Source organism: Schistocerca serialis, chromosome 4, assembly GCF_023864345.2.
Source record: "Schistocerca serialis cubense isolate TAMUIC-IGC-003099 chromosome 4, iqSchSeri2.2, whole genome shotgun sequence".
In the NCBI taxonomy this organism is placed as follows: Eukaryota; Metazoa; Arthropoda; class Insecta; order Orthoptera; family Acrididae; genus Schistocerca; species Schistocerca serialis.
Window position 1 is genome coordinate 33,933,256 of NC_064641.1, and position 14,476 is coordinate 33,947,731.

The following is a 14,476-nucleotide window of genomic DNA, read 5'->3' on the forward strand; positions in this document are numbered from 1 at the left end:
GTGGAAGTCTTTCATGCAGGCCTCTCGCAGGGAATCAGTTGTCCTCTGCCAGCTCCGTATTGGCCATACGTGGCTAACACATGGTTACCTACTCTGTCACGTGGACCCACCTCAGTGTCGCTGTGGCTCCCAAATGAGTGTCGTCCACCTCTTGCTGAACTGCCCACTTTTAGCCACTCTGCAGCAGACTTTTAACTTTCCCAGCACCCTGCCTTTGGTATTGGGTGACAATGCCTCCACAGCAGCTTTAGTTTTAAGTTTTGTCCGTGAGAGTGGGTTTTATACTTCTATGTAGGTTTTAGCACATGTCCTTTGTCCGTCTTGTGTCCTCCACCCTGGTGCTCTTAGGGTGGAGGTCCCCCCTGCGGGTTCGGGGGTAAGAATAGGCCCGAGGTATTCCTGCCTGTCGTAAGAGGCGACTAAAAGGAGTTTCAACCATTTCGGCCTTCATTGTGATGGTCCCCCTTGGGGTTTGACCTCCTTTTTTTGAAAATTCTACAGAAGTACGAGCCTTTTGGGGAAGGACACCTTACGTGGTGTATCATTGGTCCACAGTGCACTAAGACCTTGGCACTCAGCATTGTAACTGCGTTGTAACCACTCCCATTATTCCTCAAATTGGGCCTAAACGCCTGATGGGTTGCACAAGTTACGCACATAGTGCGTTCCCATCTGCACCTACGATCATGATGGACTTTAAATGGCACCAGAAATCCAGCACGGTAGCCAGCCCGTTGTGGTGGGGTCGTCATGTACCCTCTAGGTTGTAGCCCCCTGATAACACAGGGATCGTACTACCGATACCTGAGCTGCACCCTCCCCACGTCGGCCTAGGAGTAGATGCCCGTCTCCTTGGGGCATCGGGACTCCCGGCAACAGTCATCCTGCCAGGTGGCCCTTGCTGAGGCTGGGTGGCGCCCGTGGGGAAAGCCCCTGGTCGGAGTGGGTGGTATCGGGGCGGACGTTTCGCAGATGAAACGTCAGCACGTATCAGGTCGCTCTGCAGCCGAGTCTTTCAAAAGGAAAGGTACTGTCTCTGGTTCTGGTTCTCCTGCCCTTTCCCCCTTGGCCACTCTCTGGAAGGAGGGACAGGCCCGCCGGCTTGGGGCGAAGTACTTCCTCCGCTATTTGGTCTGATCTCGAACCGATGGGGGGACGTTGCCACCTCCAAGCCCATGTTCTTTGTTCAGCACATCGAGGACATCTTCGGGGAAATCGAGGCTCTCAGTAAGATGCGTTCGGGGTCCGTTCTTATAAAGACCACCTCCGCCACACAGTCGGCAGCGCTCCAGGCTTGCGACCGACTAGGGGACATCCCAGTGTCCATTGTCCCGCATCTGACACTGAATAGGACGCAGGGGTTTATTTTTCATCAGGACCTCCTGCTGCAATCTGATGAGGAGCTCAGGGCCAACCTGGAGCGCCGCAGCGTGCATTTCGTCCGGCGAGTCCAGCGCGGCCGCAAAGACCGTCGCATCGACACCGGGGCCTTTATCCTCGCCTTCGAGGGGGACGTTCTCCCGGAGAAGGTCAAGGTGATGTGCTACCGGTGTGACGTGCGACCTTACGTCCCGCCTGCTATGCGCTGTTTTCGGTTTTTGCTCTTTGGGCACATGTCGTCACGGTGTGAGGCTGAGCCCCTTTGTGGCGATTGTGGACGTCCTCTTCGTGAGGAACATACATGCACCCCACCACCTCGGTGCATTAATTGTCCTGACATCCACTCGCCTAGATCCTTAGACTGCCCCGTGTATCAGAAGGAGAAGAAGATTCAAGAACTCAAAACTTTGGATCGTCTCTCTTATTCTGAGGCCAGGAAGAAGTATGACCGCCTCCATCCCGTGCCGTTGACCACTTCGTTTGCCTCAGTCGTGTCCTCTCCTTCCACGGTATCCTCACCCCTATCCTGTCCCCCCTCCACCTCCTCCCCCCATCCGGGGTCTCTGCCTCCGCCTCCCAAATCCCTCCCTTCCAAATCCTCCTCCCCCGCTGCCCCCGCCCCCTCTGCCCCAGGGGCCACCCTTCCACCCCCCCCCCCCCCCTCCTGCCGCCGCCGCCTGAGAAGCGATCCTCTTCTCAGGCGTCCATTGGGGACACGTTCCGGACCCCAGCTTCCGAGGTCTGGCGTTCCAAAACGGACCCCGCGCGTGAGGACCTCCTTCGGGTCCAGCCCACCATCCCTGTGCCTCCTCGGACTTCCAAGAAGGCCTCCAAGAAGAAGTCTCTATCCCCCTTTCCACCCCGGCACATTTCGTCTGACGCTCCATCCGTGAGTCGCTGCTCCCGGCCTTCCTCAGTTTCGCCGGGACGCTCTGCTGCCAGGCGCTTAGCTGGCCTCTCGTCGGCAAATGATGCTGCCCCTCCTACACAACCCGGGACAGCGGCCGCAGCTGGCGACGACTCGATGGAACAGGATTCGCCCCCGCCGGTTGTAGCGTTGTTCCCTCGAAACCTGGCCCTCCGCGGCCGTCGAGGTGACCAGCCCTTCCCCCGTCTCGTTCCCCCTCTTTTTTGACTAGCGATGGCCTTGTTACATTGGAACATAAGAGGTATTCGATCTAATCGGTAGGAATTACAACTGCTCCTCCGCCTGCACCGTCCGCTCGTCCTTGGTCTCCAGGAAACCAAGTTGCGCCCGACTGACGGTATTGCCTTTACCCACTATACCTCGGAGCGGTATGACCTCACCCCTGTGGACGGTATCCCAGCTCATGGTGGGGTCATGTTGCTCATTCGGGACGATGTCTATTACCATCCCATCCCATCGACCACCCCAATCCAAGCAATAGCTGTCCGCATTACTCTTTCTGCTTTTACTTTTTCAGTTTGTACCATCTACACTCCACCGTCATCTGCTGTAAGTCGGGCTGACATGATGCACCTGATCGTTCAGCTTCCCCCGCCGTTTTTATTGTTTGGCGACTTCAATGCCCATCATCCCCTTTGGGGCTCTCCTGCATCCTGTCAGAGGCTCACTCTTGGCGGATGTCTTCAACCATCTCAATCTTGTCTGCCTCAATACCGGCGCCCCGACTTTCCTCTCGGACTCTACTCATACCTACTCCCACTTGGACTTCTCGATCTGTTCTACCACTCTTGCCCGTCGGTTCGAGTGGTATGTCCTTTCTGACACCTATTCGAGCGACCACTTCCCCTGTGTCGTTCGTCTCCTGCACCACACCCCATCCCCACGTCCTTCGAGCTGGAACATACCGAAAGCTGACTGGGGACTTTACTCCTCCCTGGCGACCTTTCCGGACCACGATTTTCCCAGTTTTGACAGTCAGGTCGAATACCTCACGGCTGTTATCATCAATGCTGCCGAACGTTCCATTCCTCGTAATCCCTCTTCTTCACGTCGCGTTTCCGTCCCCTGGTGGAACGAGGCTAGTAGGGACGCTATCCGTGCTCGACGATGTGCTTTACGCACCTTTCGCCGCCATCCTACGTTGGCGAATTCTATTGGATACAAACGACTCCAAGCGCAATGCCGTAGAGTCATCAAAGACAGCAAAAAAGCTTGTTGGGCCTCTTTCACCAGCTCCTTTAACAGTTTTACTCCCTCTTCCGTCGTTTGGGGTGGCCTGCGCCGGCTGTCGGGCATTAAGGCCCACTCCTCGGTACCTGGCCTGACCTCAGATAATGAGGTCCTTGTTGATCCTGTGGATATCTCCAACGCCTTTGGCCGCTTTTTCGCGGAGGTTTCAAGCTCTGCCCATTACCACCCTGCCTTCCTTCCCAGGAAAGAGGCAGAAGAGGCTCGGCGACCTTCCTTCCACTCACTGAATCTGGAAACTTATAATGCCCCCTTTACTATGCGGGAACTCGAACGTGCGCTTGCACTGTCCCGGTCCTCTGCTCCGGGGTCAGATGCCATTCACGTTCAGATGCTGGCACACCTTTCTCCAGCGGGCAAAAGCTTCCTTCTTCGTACCTACAATCGCGTCTGGACCGAAGGTCAGGTCCCCATGTGTTGGCGTGACGCCGTCGTTGTTCCTATACCCAAACCCGGGAAGGATAGACACCTTCCTTCTAGTTACCGCCCCATTTCTCTTACAAGCTGTGTCTGTAAGGTGATGGAGCGCATGGTTAATGCTCGGTTAGTCTGGATTCTTGAATCTCGACGGCTACTTACTAATGTCTAATGCGGCTTTCGTCGCCGCCGCTCCACTGTTGACCACCTTGTGACCTTGTCGACATTCATCATGAACAACTTTTTGCGAAGGTGCCAAACGGTAGCCGTGTTCTTCGACTTAGAGAAGGCTTATGATACCTGTTGGAGAGGAGGTATCCTCCGCACTATGCACAGGTGGGGCCTACGCGGTCGCCTGCCCCTTTTTATTGATTACTTTTTAACGGATCGAAAGTTTAGGGTACGTGTGGGTTCCGTATTGTCCGACGTCTTCCTCCAGGAGAATGGAGTGCCTCAGGGCTCCGTCTTGAGCGTAGCCCTTTTTGCCATCGCGATCAATCCAATTATGGATTGCATTCCACCTAATGTCTCAGGCTCTCTCTTTGTCGATGACTTCGCGATCTACTGCAGTGCCCAGAGAACATGCCTCCTGGAGCGCTGCCTTCAGCGTTGTCTAGACAGCCTCTACTCATGGAGCGTGGCAAATGGCTTCCGGTTCTCTGAAGAGAAGACGGTTTGTATCTACTTTTGGCGATATAAAGCGTTCCTTCCGCCATCCTTAAATCTCGGTTCTGTTGTTCTCCCTATCGTGGAAACAACTAAGTTTCTAGGGCTCACATTGGACAGGAAACTTTGTTGGTCTCCGCATGTCTCTTATTTGGCGGCCCGTTGTACACGTTCCCTTAATGTCCTCAGAGTTCTTAGTGGTTCATCTTGGGGAGCGGATCGCACTGTCCTGCTTCGCTTGTATCGGTCCATAGTCCGATCGAAGCTGGATTATGGGAGCTTCGTCTACTCGTCTGCTCGGCCATCCCTCTTACGCCGTCTCAACTCCATTTACCATTGGGGGTTACGTCTTGTGACCGGAGCCTTCTACACTACTCCTGTCAAGAGTCTTTATGCTGAAGCTGCCGAATTACCATTGACCTACCGGCGCGACGTACTGCTGTGTCGGTATGCCTGCCGGCTGTTGTCAATGCCCGACCATCCTTCTTATCAGTCCTTCTTCGCCGATTCTCTCGACCATCAGTACGGGTTGTGTGTGTCTGCCCTGCTGCCCCCCCCGGAGTCCACTTCCGTCACCTGCTTCGACAATTGGATTTTGCCCTCTCTACCACCTTCAGAGAGGGTGAGAGCCCGACACCACCTTGGCTCCAGGCTCCGGTTCATATTTATCTCGACCTCAGCTCACTCCCGAAGGAGGGTACTCCGGCTGCAGTGTATTGCTCACGGTTTGTCGAACTTGGTGCTCGACTTGCCGGTCACACCTTTATTTACAGCGATGGCTCCAAAACTGACGATGGTGTCGGCTGTGCCTTTGTTGTCGGGGCCGCCACCTTTAAATACCGGCTCCTCGACCAATGTTCCAGCTTTACGGCCGAGCTTTTTGCTCTCCATCAGGCCGTTCAGTATGCCCGCCGCCACCGCCATTCGTCGTATGTACTCTGCTCTGACTCACTCAGTGCTCTTCAGAGCCTTGGAGCTCCCTAGTCGGTCCATCCCTTGGTTCAACGGATCCAGCAGTCCCTCCATTCTTTTGCTGATAATGGTTCTCCTGTCAGCTTTCCGTGGGTTCCCGGACATTTAGGAGTGCCCGGGAATGAGGCTGCAGATGCTGCAGCCAAGGCTGCAGTCCTCCTGCCTCGGCCAGCCTCCCATTGTGTCCCGTCATCTGACGTTCGTGGGGTTGTTTGTAAGAGGCTTGTGTCGTTGTGGTGGGATGCTTGGTCATCCCTCCAAGGAAACAAGCTCCGGGCAATAAAACCACTCCCAACTGCTTGGACAACCTCCTCCCGACCATCTCGGCGAGAAGAGGTTATTCTGACCATGTTGCGGATTGGGCATTGCCGGTTTAGCCACTGCTACCTGCTCTCCAGTGACCCAGCCCCGCAGTGCCCTTGTGGTCAAGCACTAACAGTGCGCCATGTTTTACTGTCGTGTCCCCGCTTCAGTCAATCTCGTGTTGTCCTGTCCCTGCCATCTACTTTACCGGATATTTTAGCTGATGACACTCGAGCAGCTGCTCGTGTTCTGCGTTTTATAACTTTGACTGGCTTGTCCACAGACATCTAACTTTTTTACTTATTTTATCTGCATCTTTGTCAGGACTTTCTGGTGTCCCCCCCTCCCCTTGAGCTTTACTAGATTCCATGTGCTCTAACAACTGTGACTGGGCGCTAATGACCTCAGCAGTTGAGCGCCCTTAAACCCCACAAAAAAAAAAGTGGAGGTTTTTAATGTATTGCGGAATGGCTGGCTTTCCCTTTTTATTCTCGTGGTTGGCCAGCCACTGTAATCTGCTTTCATGTTTTACTGTCTTCTGTTTCTAGCATCTCTCTGTTGTTTTCTTGTCCTCTCTTGTTTGTTATTGTGTTTTCTGTTTTGTCTGTTTTATTCTCACAGTTGTGGCATTGTTTTATTAGGACCAAGGGACTGATGACCTTGTAGTGTGGTCCCTTCTCCCGCCTCTAAACCAACCAACCATCCACAATCTGGATGTTTCCCAGAGGCAACCACTACTCAGTGTCTTTAACCTCTTTTGGCTAGGTGACTTTCCTTCGCAATCAGGACAGTATAGTTACCATATCCTTAAGCCTGGGAAGAACCCAATGTCTCTCAACAGCTACTGCCCAATTAGCATGATTAATGTACTTTGTAAACTGCTTGAGAGGATAGTTAGCTTCAGATTATCAGGGCCTTTTGTCCCCATATCAGTGTAGCTTCCAGGAAGGATGCTCTATTACTGACTGTTTACTCAGGTTGGAAACGGCCATCTGACAAACTTTAACTTACTGTTGGCACCTTGTCGTGGTCTTCTTTGACCTACATAAGATACGGCTTGGCGCCATCTCATTTTAGTTACCCTCCATGACTGGGGCTTTTGTGGCCCTTTTCTGATTTTTACCAGCAAACTTTTATCCCAGAGGCTCTCCGGGTCTCGAGTTCTCACTTCACTCAGCACTCGGATTCAGGACAGTGGTGACCCACAGGGTTCAGAGTTAATTGTCACTCTCTTCCTCATAGCTATCAATGAGCTTGTAGCATTTGTTGGGCCTTTGATTACCCCGGCATTGTACTCATATATTGATGATTTTTGCATATGGCAAAGCTCTTACTCAGTGGCATCTGCTGAATGTTGGCTCAAAGGTGCTGTCCGATGGGCCTCTGCATGGACCCTCTCCTACAGCTTTTGTTTTCTCCCTCCAAAGTGAGGGTTATGCATTTTTGCCATTGACCCACAGTACACCCGATCCAGAACTTGATTTAGGTGACCAGTGCGTAGATGTTGTAGCACAGTCCCATCTCTTGGGTCTCATGTTTGATAAAAAGCTGACATGGCCGCCCCATATTCACCACCTGACTGTGCTTGCGGAAGCTTAATGCTCTCCGCCTCCTGACGCACATATCTTAAGGTGCAGACCATGCTACTTCTCCCCATATTTACCTATCGTGCTCTGGTTTTGTCCAGACTAGCTTATGGTAGTCAGGTTTATGGGTCAGTTGCTCCTTCTACTCTGATAATGCTTGACCCTGTTCACCATTGTGGTATGTATTTGGCCATTGGTGCCTTTCGCGCTAGTCCCATTGGCAATCTACTCGCAGTAGTGGGGATTCCCCCTGTACAAATATGGTGGAGCCAGTTCCTGGTTTCTTATACAATTGCCATTCGCCATTTCCCCAACTATCCCGTGTTCCCTGCCCTCTTTGCAAATGAGGGATGTCTCGTTCCTGATACCTGCCATTCTGAAATGTCACTCGAGTAGAGCTGGCCAGTTTTGGATGCAGAGTTGTGGTTGTGGGAAGCTATAGTATAGGTTCTCCAGTACTGTAGGGACATGGAGTCCAGAAAGCTTCTCAACAGGAACATTGTTTATTATTTGACACGTTCCACATGGTACATGGACAATAGAGGCCCAGGAATCAGTCCCGGCTGGTAGACTGTGTGTGAATCCCTAATGGAATGCTGAGTCAGCACAACAGCAGCTGGAGGAGATGGCAGCATTGCTGAAGCAATAGTGTAGTGGCTCTGCAGTGCAGTCAAGACACCCTGAGGTGATAAGAGTTGAATTGGGACCCTCAGAGATTAGGGAATGCCACTGCCAGGACAGCCAGTGTGTCCTCGCCCCAACAGATTCCGCTGAAAGCTCGGAACCATCAGTGCTAGTTGACAGCTAACAGATCAGAGCCATCTACATTTACATCTACATCCGTACTCCACAAGCTACTGTAAGGTGTGTGGCAGAGAGTTCTTTGTACCACTACTAGTCACTACCTTTCCATTCTACTCGCAAATAGTGAGGGAGAAACATACACGATATAATTTCTTTTATCTTATTGTCATGGTCCTCAAACCAAATGTACTTCGGCAGTAGTAGAATCATTCTGCAGTTAGCTTTAGTTGCTGGTTTTCCAAATTTTCTCTGCAGTGTTCTGCGAAAAGAACGTTATCTTCACTCCGAGGGCTTCAGTTCGCTGTTGACTGTGCTTGATGATGAGCCTGGAAGAGCTTAGCCATACATGTAACTGATAACTGTTGTGGAGACTGAAGATCCACAACAGTGAAGGAATGTTGCTGCTGGCTAAAGGAATGTTGCTACTGCCTGAATGGGAGCATTTATAATTTCTCTGATCTGCTATGTTAGGACATGTGGTAGTCTCCTGTCATGTACTTGGCTGTGTTGCACTGTGTAACAAGTCACCACTATTGCAGAATGCTGCAGCACAGGTGCTGCACCATAACTGTTGCAGCACTCAGCTTCATAATTAATTCAGAGGATGGCCCACATATCCTGTGCCTGGATACGAAGGCCTGTCTGAATTTCAGGTTGCAACAATATAATGCTTACTCAACAACATTTGTCAGAGGGAGTATGATAAATGACAATCCTTCTTTCTTGTACTTACTTCATTTGCAGGTAAGGGATTGCAAAAAGGACTCGGCTAATAATCAGTTTCTCTAGTTTTTAGCATTATGGTAAATACAAATGACATGTGGGAGGAATTAACATGCTTCTTAATTAGTCTAGGAACATTAAACTAGTAATTTTAAAAAAGTTAGCTTTTATTAGTTATTAATGTAGTGTTGATTGTTATAGTTGAAAACTCAAATGAATGATACCATGTAAATAATACTATTTCTTGTTTTCTGATTTTCATTCCGATGAATCATTACTGTAAAATGTTGTTATTGTGCCAAATAATATTTAGTGCATTGCAAAATTGTGTGTTTATAATAAACCATGTTACTTTCACAGCCTATGGGAACGTAAAAGCTACTAAGGTGATCAGTGACAGAGCCGGAGTGTCCAAAGGATATGGCTTTGTAACATTTGAAACTGCAGAAGAAGCTACTCGTTTGATGACACAGGAGGTAAACACGTTATTGTTTGTGTCATTGCTGTTTCTTGTGGCAAACACAGTTATTCTTTAAAGTTTGTTTCCCAGCTGCTTCTCAAATTTTTCTTAATATTGGTGCCAGTTCTTCTTCCTATATGCACACTGAGGTGTTGCACATTTTAAAAGGTGCTAGGGCATTTTTAGCTGAGGTCACTTAAATGCGTGACCCAACATAGCTGAGTTGAATTCTACAAGATTTTTTTTTGTGTGTGTGTGTGTGTGTGTGTGTGTGTGTGTGTGTGTGTGTGTTGATGCCAATTAGAGGATTGATAGGATGTTAGTTCGGTGGACCCCTCAGCGATGTTCTGGGGTAGAAGTGCACATGCCAACATTGCATACTAATCTTTAACACACATGCCACTGCACTCGGCAAGTGCTCATGTTATCAGAGGAAGGCAACGGTAAACATTCCCCTACGACCTTGCCCATAACTGCTGAGGATTTGTACTGTATTTACTCGAATCTAAGCCGCACTTTTTTTCCGGTTTTTGTAATCCAAAAAACCGCCTGTGGCTTAGGATAGAGTGCAAACCAAGCAGAAGTTTTGAAAAATGTTGATGGGTGCCGCCACAACTAACTTCTGCCGTTGAATATATGTAGCGCTACACAGGCATGCTTTGTAGGCACAAAGATAAATACTGGCACCAAATCCTCTGCGTCAGTAAATAAATTAAAAAAAGGTGGAAGACGAGCTTTTTTCTCCACCCCGAGTTTCGACCACTGCATCCAACGAAGTAAATACAAATTCCGTATTGTTCATCTTCGAATGTAGCAGCATTTCAATGTACTATGAAAATCCGACTGGCAACACTGTTTGGGATGTTTGTCAATATGGCCAACTCTACGTTCTGAATTTTTTCCTACCTGTGAGAAGAGATGGTTGCTATAGGAACTTCTATGAATTGTGAATCGCATGCAGTATTCTCTTCACCATAAGAACAATACGAATATAAACATTGCCATGTATTGTTTCGTGTTTGCTGCTATCTCATTTAAATCCTGTCTGCCTAATAAATTACGAAACTAGAGTGAGACAACACCAAACGCGGAAGGATATTCATATGTCATGTTTATGTTTGTGTTATTCTTATGCCTAATAGTGATACAGTCAGAAATGAAGCACAGCAATTGACTAGATTTTTAAATCTAAGATGACTCTAATTTCTGTGCAGAATGTAATGTACTAAAGAGGCGCCTGCAAAGATTTTCAAACGGAGAAAAATTTTCGTTAAAATCTTGTTCAGAACATCTTCTATCATACACAGTGTATTATTTGGTTCTTGTTGATCATTATCAAAGAAAGCAGCAGTGTAAGTAACGACAAACAGCAGTCTCTTGCCATTGTTTTTCTAGTGAGATGATTCCTTTCTTTTTTTTTTAAATTGTAAGCGGCGGCAGTGTGCAAAAAAGCAAGCCATGCCGCGAGTGGCGACAGGCCGTAAACACTCATTATCAGAATGCGACTAACAGTGCATGACACAGTACAGTAATGCATTTTCAGCTTAGTGACGTAAACACCTATAACAAAGAGAACAGCACTTATCAGATCAAAGAAAAATAAGCAATCAATTCAAACCAGACGAAGCATGTGAAAAAGGAAGGGTACCTGTATAAATACAGACAGAGTGACTGACGCTTAGCAATGGCTACGTGTAAAGCTTAACTGCTAAGCTTACGACTTGAACCAAGCTACTGTAGCTGTATCGTCATTCATTCGAGCTAAATTGTGTCTCATATTACAATGGACGAACTTTGTTTCGATTTGGAGGCGCGGCCTAAACTTTTCTCTCCCCTTGAATTTCGAGTCTCAAATTTCAGATGTGGCTTAGATTCAGGAAATTTTTTTTTCCTTGATTTTGAGTCTCATTTTTCAGGTGCGGCTTAGATTCGAGTGCGGCTTAGATCCGAGTAAATACGGTACATTATCCCACAGTTTGTTGACTATGGAAAGTAGATATTCTTTAAATGATGCGTACTTACTACCTATAAATGACAAGTGTTACAGTAACACTTGGCTTATGTTGAGTGGTAGAAAGCCACAAAGTCTCAAAGCAGTTTGTTTTCCTTTAATAACAAGTCAGTAAATTGAGTTGTGTAGTATAGCCAGGTTTAAATGTTGCTCAGTCCCCTTAGGAACCTCATTTAAATGGTTAGTCTGCTAGAAAATGTGCACAAAGTCAGGCAATAGCTTCCTTAATGACACTTTCACTCTACAGCAGAGTGTGTGCTCATTTTGAAACTTCCTGGCAGATTAAAACTGTGTGCCGGACCGAGACTCGAACTTGGGACCTTTGCCTTTTGCGGGCAAGTGCTCTACCGTCTGAGCTACTCAAGCACAACTCACGCCCTGTCCGCACAGTTTTACTTCTACCAGTATCTCGTCCCCTACCTCCCAGACTTCACAGAAGTTCTTCTGCGAATTTGCAGAAGTAGCACTCCTGGAAGAAAGAATATTGCGGAGACGTGGCTTTGACACAGCCTAGTTCGAGAATGAGATTTTCACTCTGCAGTGGAGTGTATTTGCCCGCAAAAGGCTAAGGTCCTGAGTTCGAGTCTCGGTCTGGCACGCAGTTTTAATCTGCCAGGAAGTTTCAATAGCTTCCTTGTAAAATGTAAACTTTCACTGCCAAAAATGTGGCAGACGATAAAATATTCCATACTTATATGCCATGGTCGAATAAATTTCACATTGAAACCAAACATTCCGTCCCTATCTGTGGACATTTTCAAGGGGTTTGTAGCTTCTTTGCGTCAGATTCACACCCTGGCTCTCTACTGACTGATAAAGTCCTCTATTGAAACAAATACTAACAAAGAGATCGAGGGGGCTGGCCAGATCTATCTACACAGATCTATCGGCTGTACTGAGCTGAGGTAAGTACTGGCCAGCTCCTCTATCTCTTTGTTAGTATTTGTTTCACATCTTTATATGAGATTTTCCATTAATCATTTAAAAGTCCTCTATCGATCAGAGCATTCAGAAAAGTGTGTTCAGTTGCCCTGCCACCATGACTTTGTTGGTTGCCAAAGGTGCACGAAGAACCTGTTCGTCTGACAAGGGGAGGCCGCCAATTGCGAAATTCAGATTCGATTCATACTGTGCATAATAAAATCTCATGGCCAGAGGTGTAATGTGGCAAAGCACCAAGATGCACTTCTCAGCCGTTGTCGAGAAAATCGACGATTAATAATTGTCTACAGCGTCGTGGCGCAGCGGTAAGCGCTCTGGTTCGTAATCCGAAGGTCGCCGGATCGAATCTCGCGCTATGCTACCTTCTAGTATTTGTTTTTTATAATTCATATATATATATATATATATATATATATATATATATATATATATATATATATATATATATAAAAAAAACAAAGATGATGTGACTTACTGAACGAAAGCGCTGGCAGGTCGATACACACACATACACACAAAATTCTAGCTTTCGCAACAAACGGTTGCTTCGTCAGGAAAGAGGGAAGGAGAGGGAAAGACGAAAGGAAGTGGGTTTTAAGGGAGAGGGTAAGGAGTCATTCCAATCCCGGGAGTGGAAAGACTTACCTTAGGGGGAAAAAAGGACGGGTATACACTCGCGCGCGCGCACACACACACACATCCATCCACAAATATACAGACACAAGCAGACATATTTAAAGACCAATATGTCTGTTTGTGTATGTATATGTGTGTATGTATATGTGTGTGTGTGTGTGTGTGTGTGTGTGTGTATGTGTGTGTGTGTGTGTGTGTGTGTGTGTGTAATTCCCGGCAACCAGTTGCAACAATTATGCATATAATAAGTTGTTGAAAGTTGTTTGTCGTGGAAAAACTGGCGACTTCGAACATCATTATGTTTTCCGCAAACAAAGTTGTATTTCACAAATGTTATTAATTGTCTTCATAATGTTAACCACGCATAGTTAACGGAAGACGTAGAAACGATATTCCAAAATGAATACGTATAGCGTAAGTCAAACATTTGAATTAGAATAGAGACCCCACAAACACAAATTTGCTGTGGTGGGAATGAAATATAAACTCCGTTACTCGCTCGTTACACTTTAATGACAGATGTTGAATGGGCCGAAACGAGCCGCCGCATAACAGCGTAGTTGCCTGCTAACTTCGAAAGAAGGTAGATGCGGTCCCTAGCGCAACTTATAACATTGTCGAAAATCAGTGCGGACGGGAGAGCTTTGGTACACCCTGTTAAAAAAAACGGAAAAATGGAGGCGGTACAATTGGAGAGCGATCCGCCTTCACCAACATGCATAAGCAATTCATTAATACTGGCAGGTCGACAGACACACAAACATACACACAAAATTCAAGCTTTCGCAACAAACTGTTGCCTCATCAGGAAAGAAGGAAGGAGAGGGAAAGACGAAAGGATGTGCGTTTTAAGGGAGAGGGTAAGGAGTCATTCCAATTCCGGGAGCGGAAAGACTTACCTTATATATATGAAATACAAAAAACTAATAATAAAAAAAAAAATTGCGTGGCACGAGATTCGATCCGGGGACCTTCGAATTACGAACCCGAGCGCTTACCGCTGCGCCACGACGCTGTAGAAAAGTACTAATCGTCGAGAGTATTTCACCGCAACGGTTTCTTTTAACTGTCGATTTTCTCGACAAAGGCTGAGAAGTGCATCTTGGTGCTTTGCCACATTACACCTCTGGCCATGAGCTTTTATTATGCGCAGTATGAATCGAATCTGAATTTCACAATTGGCGGCCTCCCCTTGTGATACCCATAGTAAGTGCTAGACAACATTGTTACAACTGTACATGGGCCAATCAGACTCCCATATCAATGATTTAGTACATTTTATTAGTAAATTAAATGGCACAGTAGTCCAGCCGGAGGAAATGTTTGTTAGCTTTGATTTGGCATCACTGTTTAATATGGTTCCGCTCAGTGAGATGTGGTGTGGCAACAGCTGAATTGAA

At 47.6% G+C, this 14,476-nt stretch overlaps 1 protein-coding gene across 5 annotated transcripts in view; it reads left to right on the forward strand.

The window, feature by feature from the left end:
* LOC126473785 (atrophin-1) overlaps nucleotides 1-14,476 on the forward strand; it is a 192,923-nt gene that overhangs the window by 22,101 nt on the left and 156,346 nt on the right. For all 5 annotated transcript variants that reach the window (XM_050101057.1, XM_050101056.1, XM_050101058.1 and 2 more), the window contains one exon: nucleotides 9,388-9,503. In XM_050101057.1, the coding sequence (XP_049957014.1) occupies nucleotides 9,388-9,503 (116 nt within the window). The remainder of the gene's footprint in view (nucleotides 1-9,387; nucleotides 9,504-14,476) is intronic.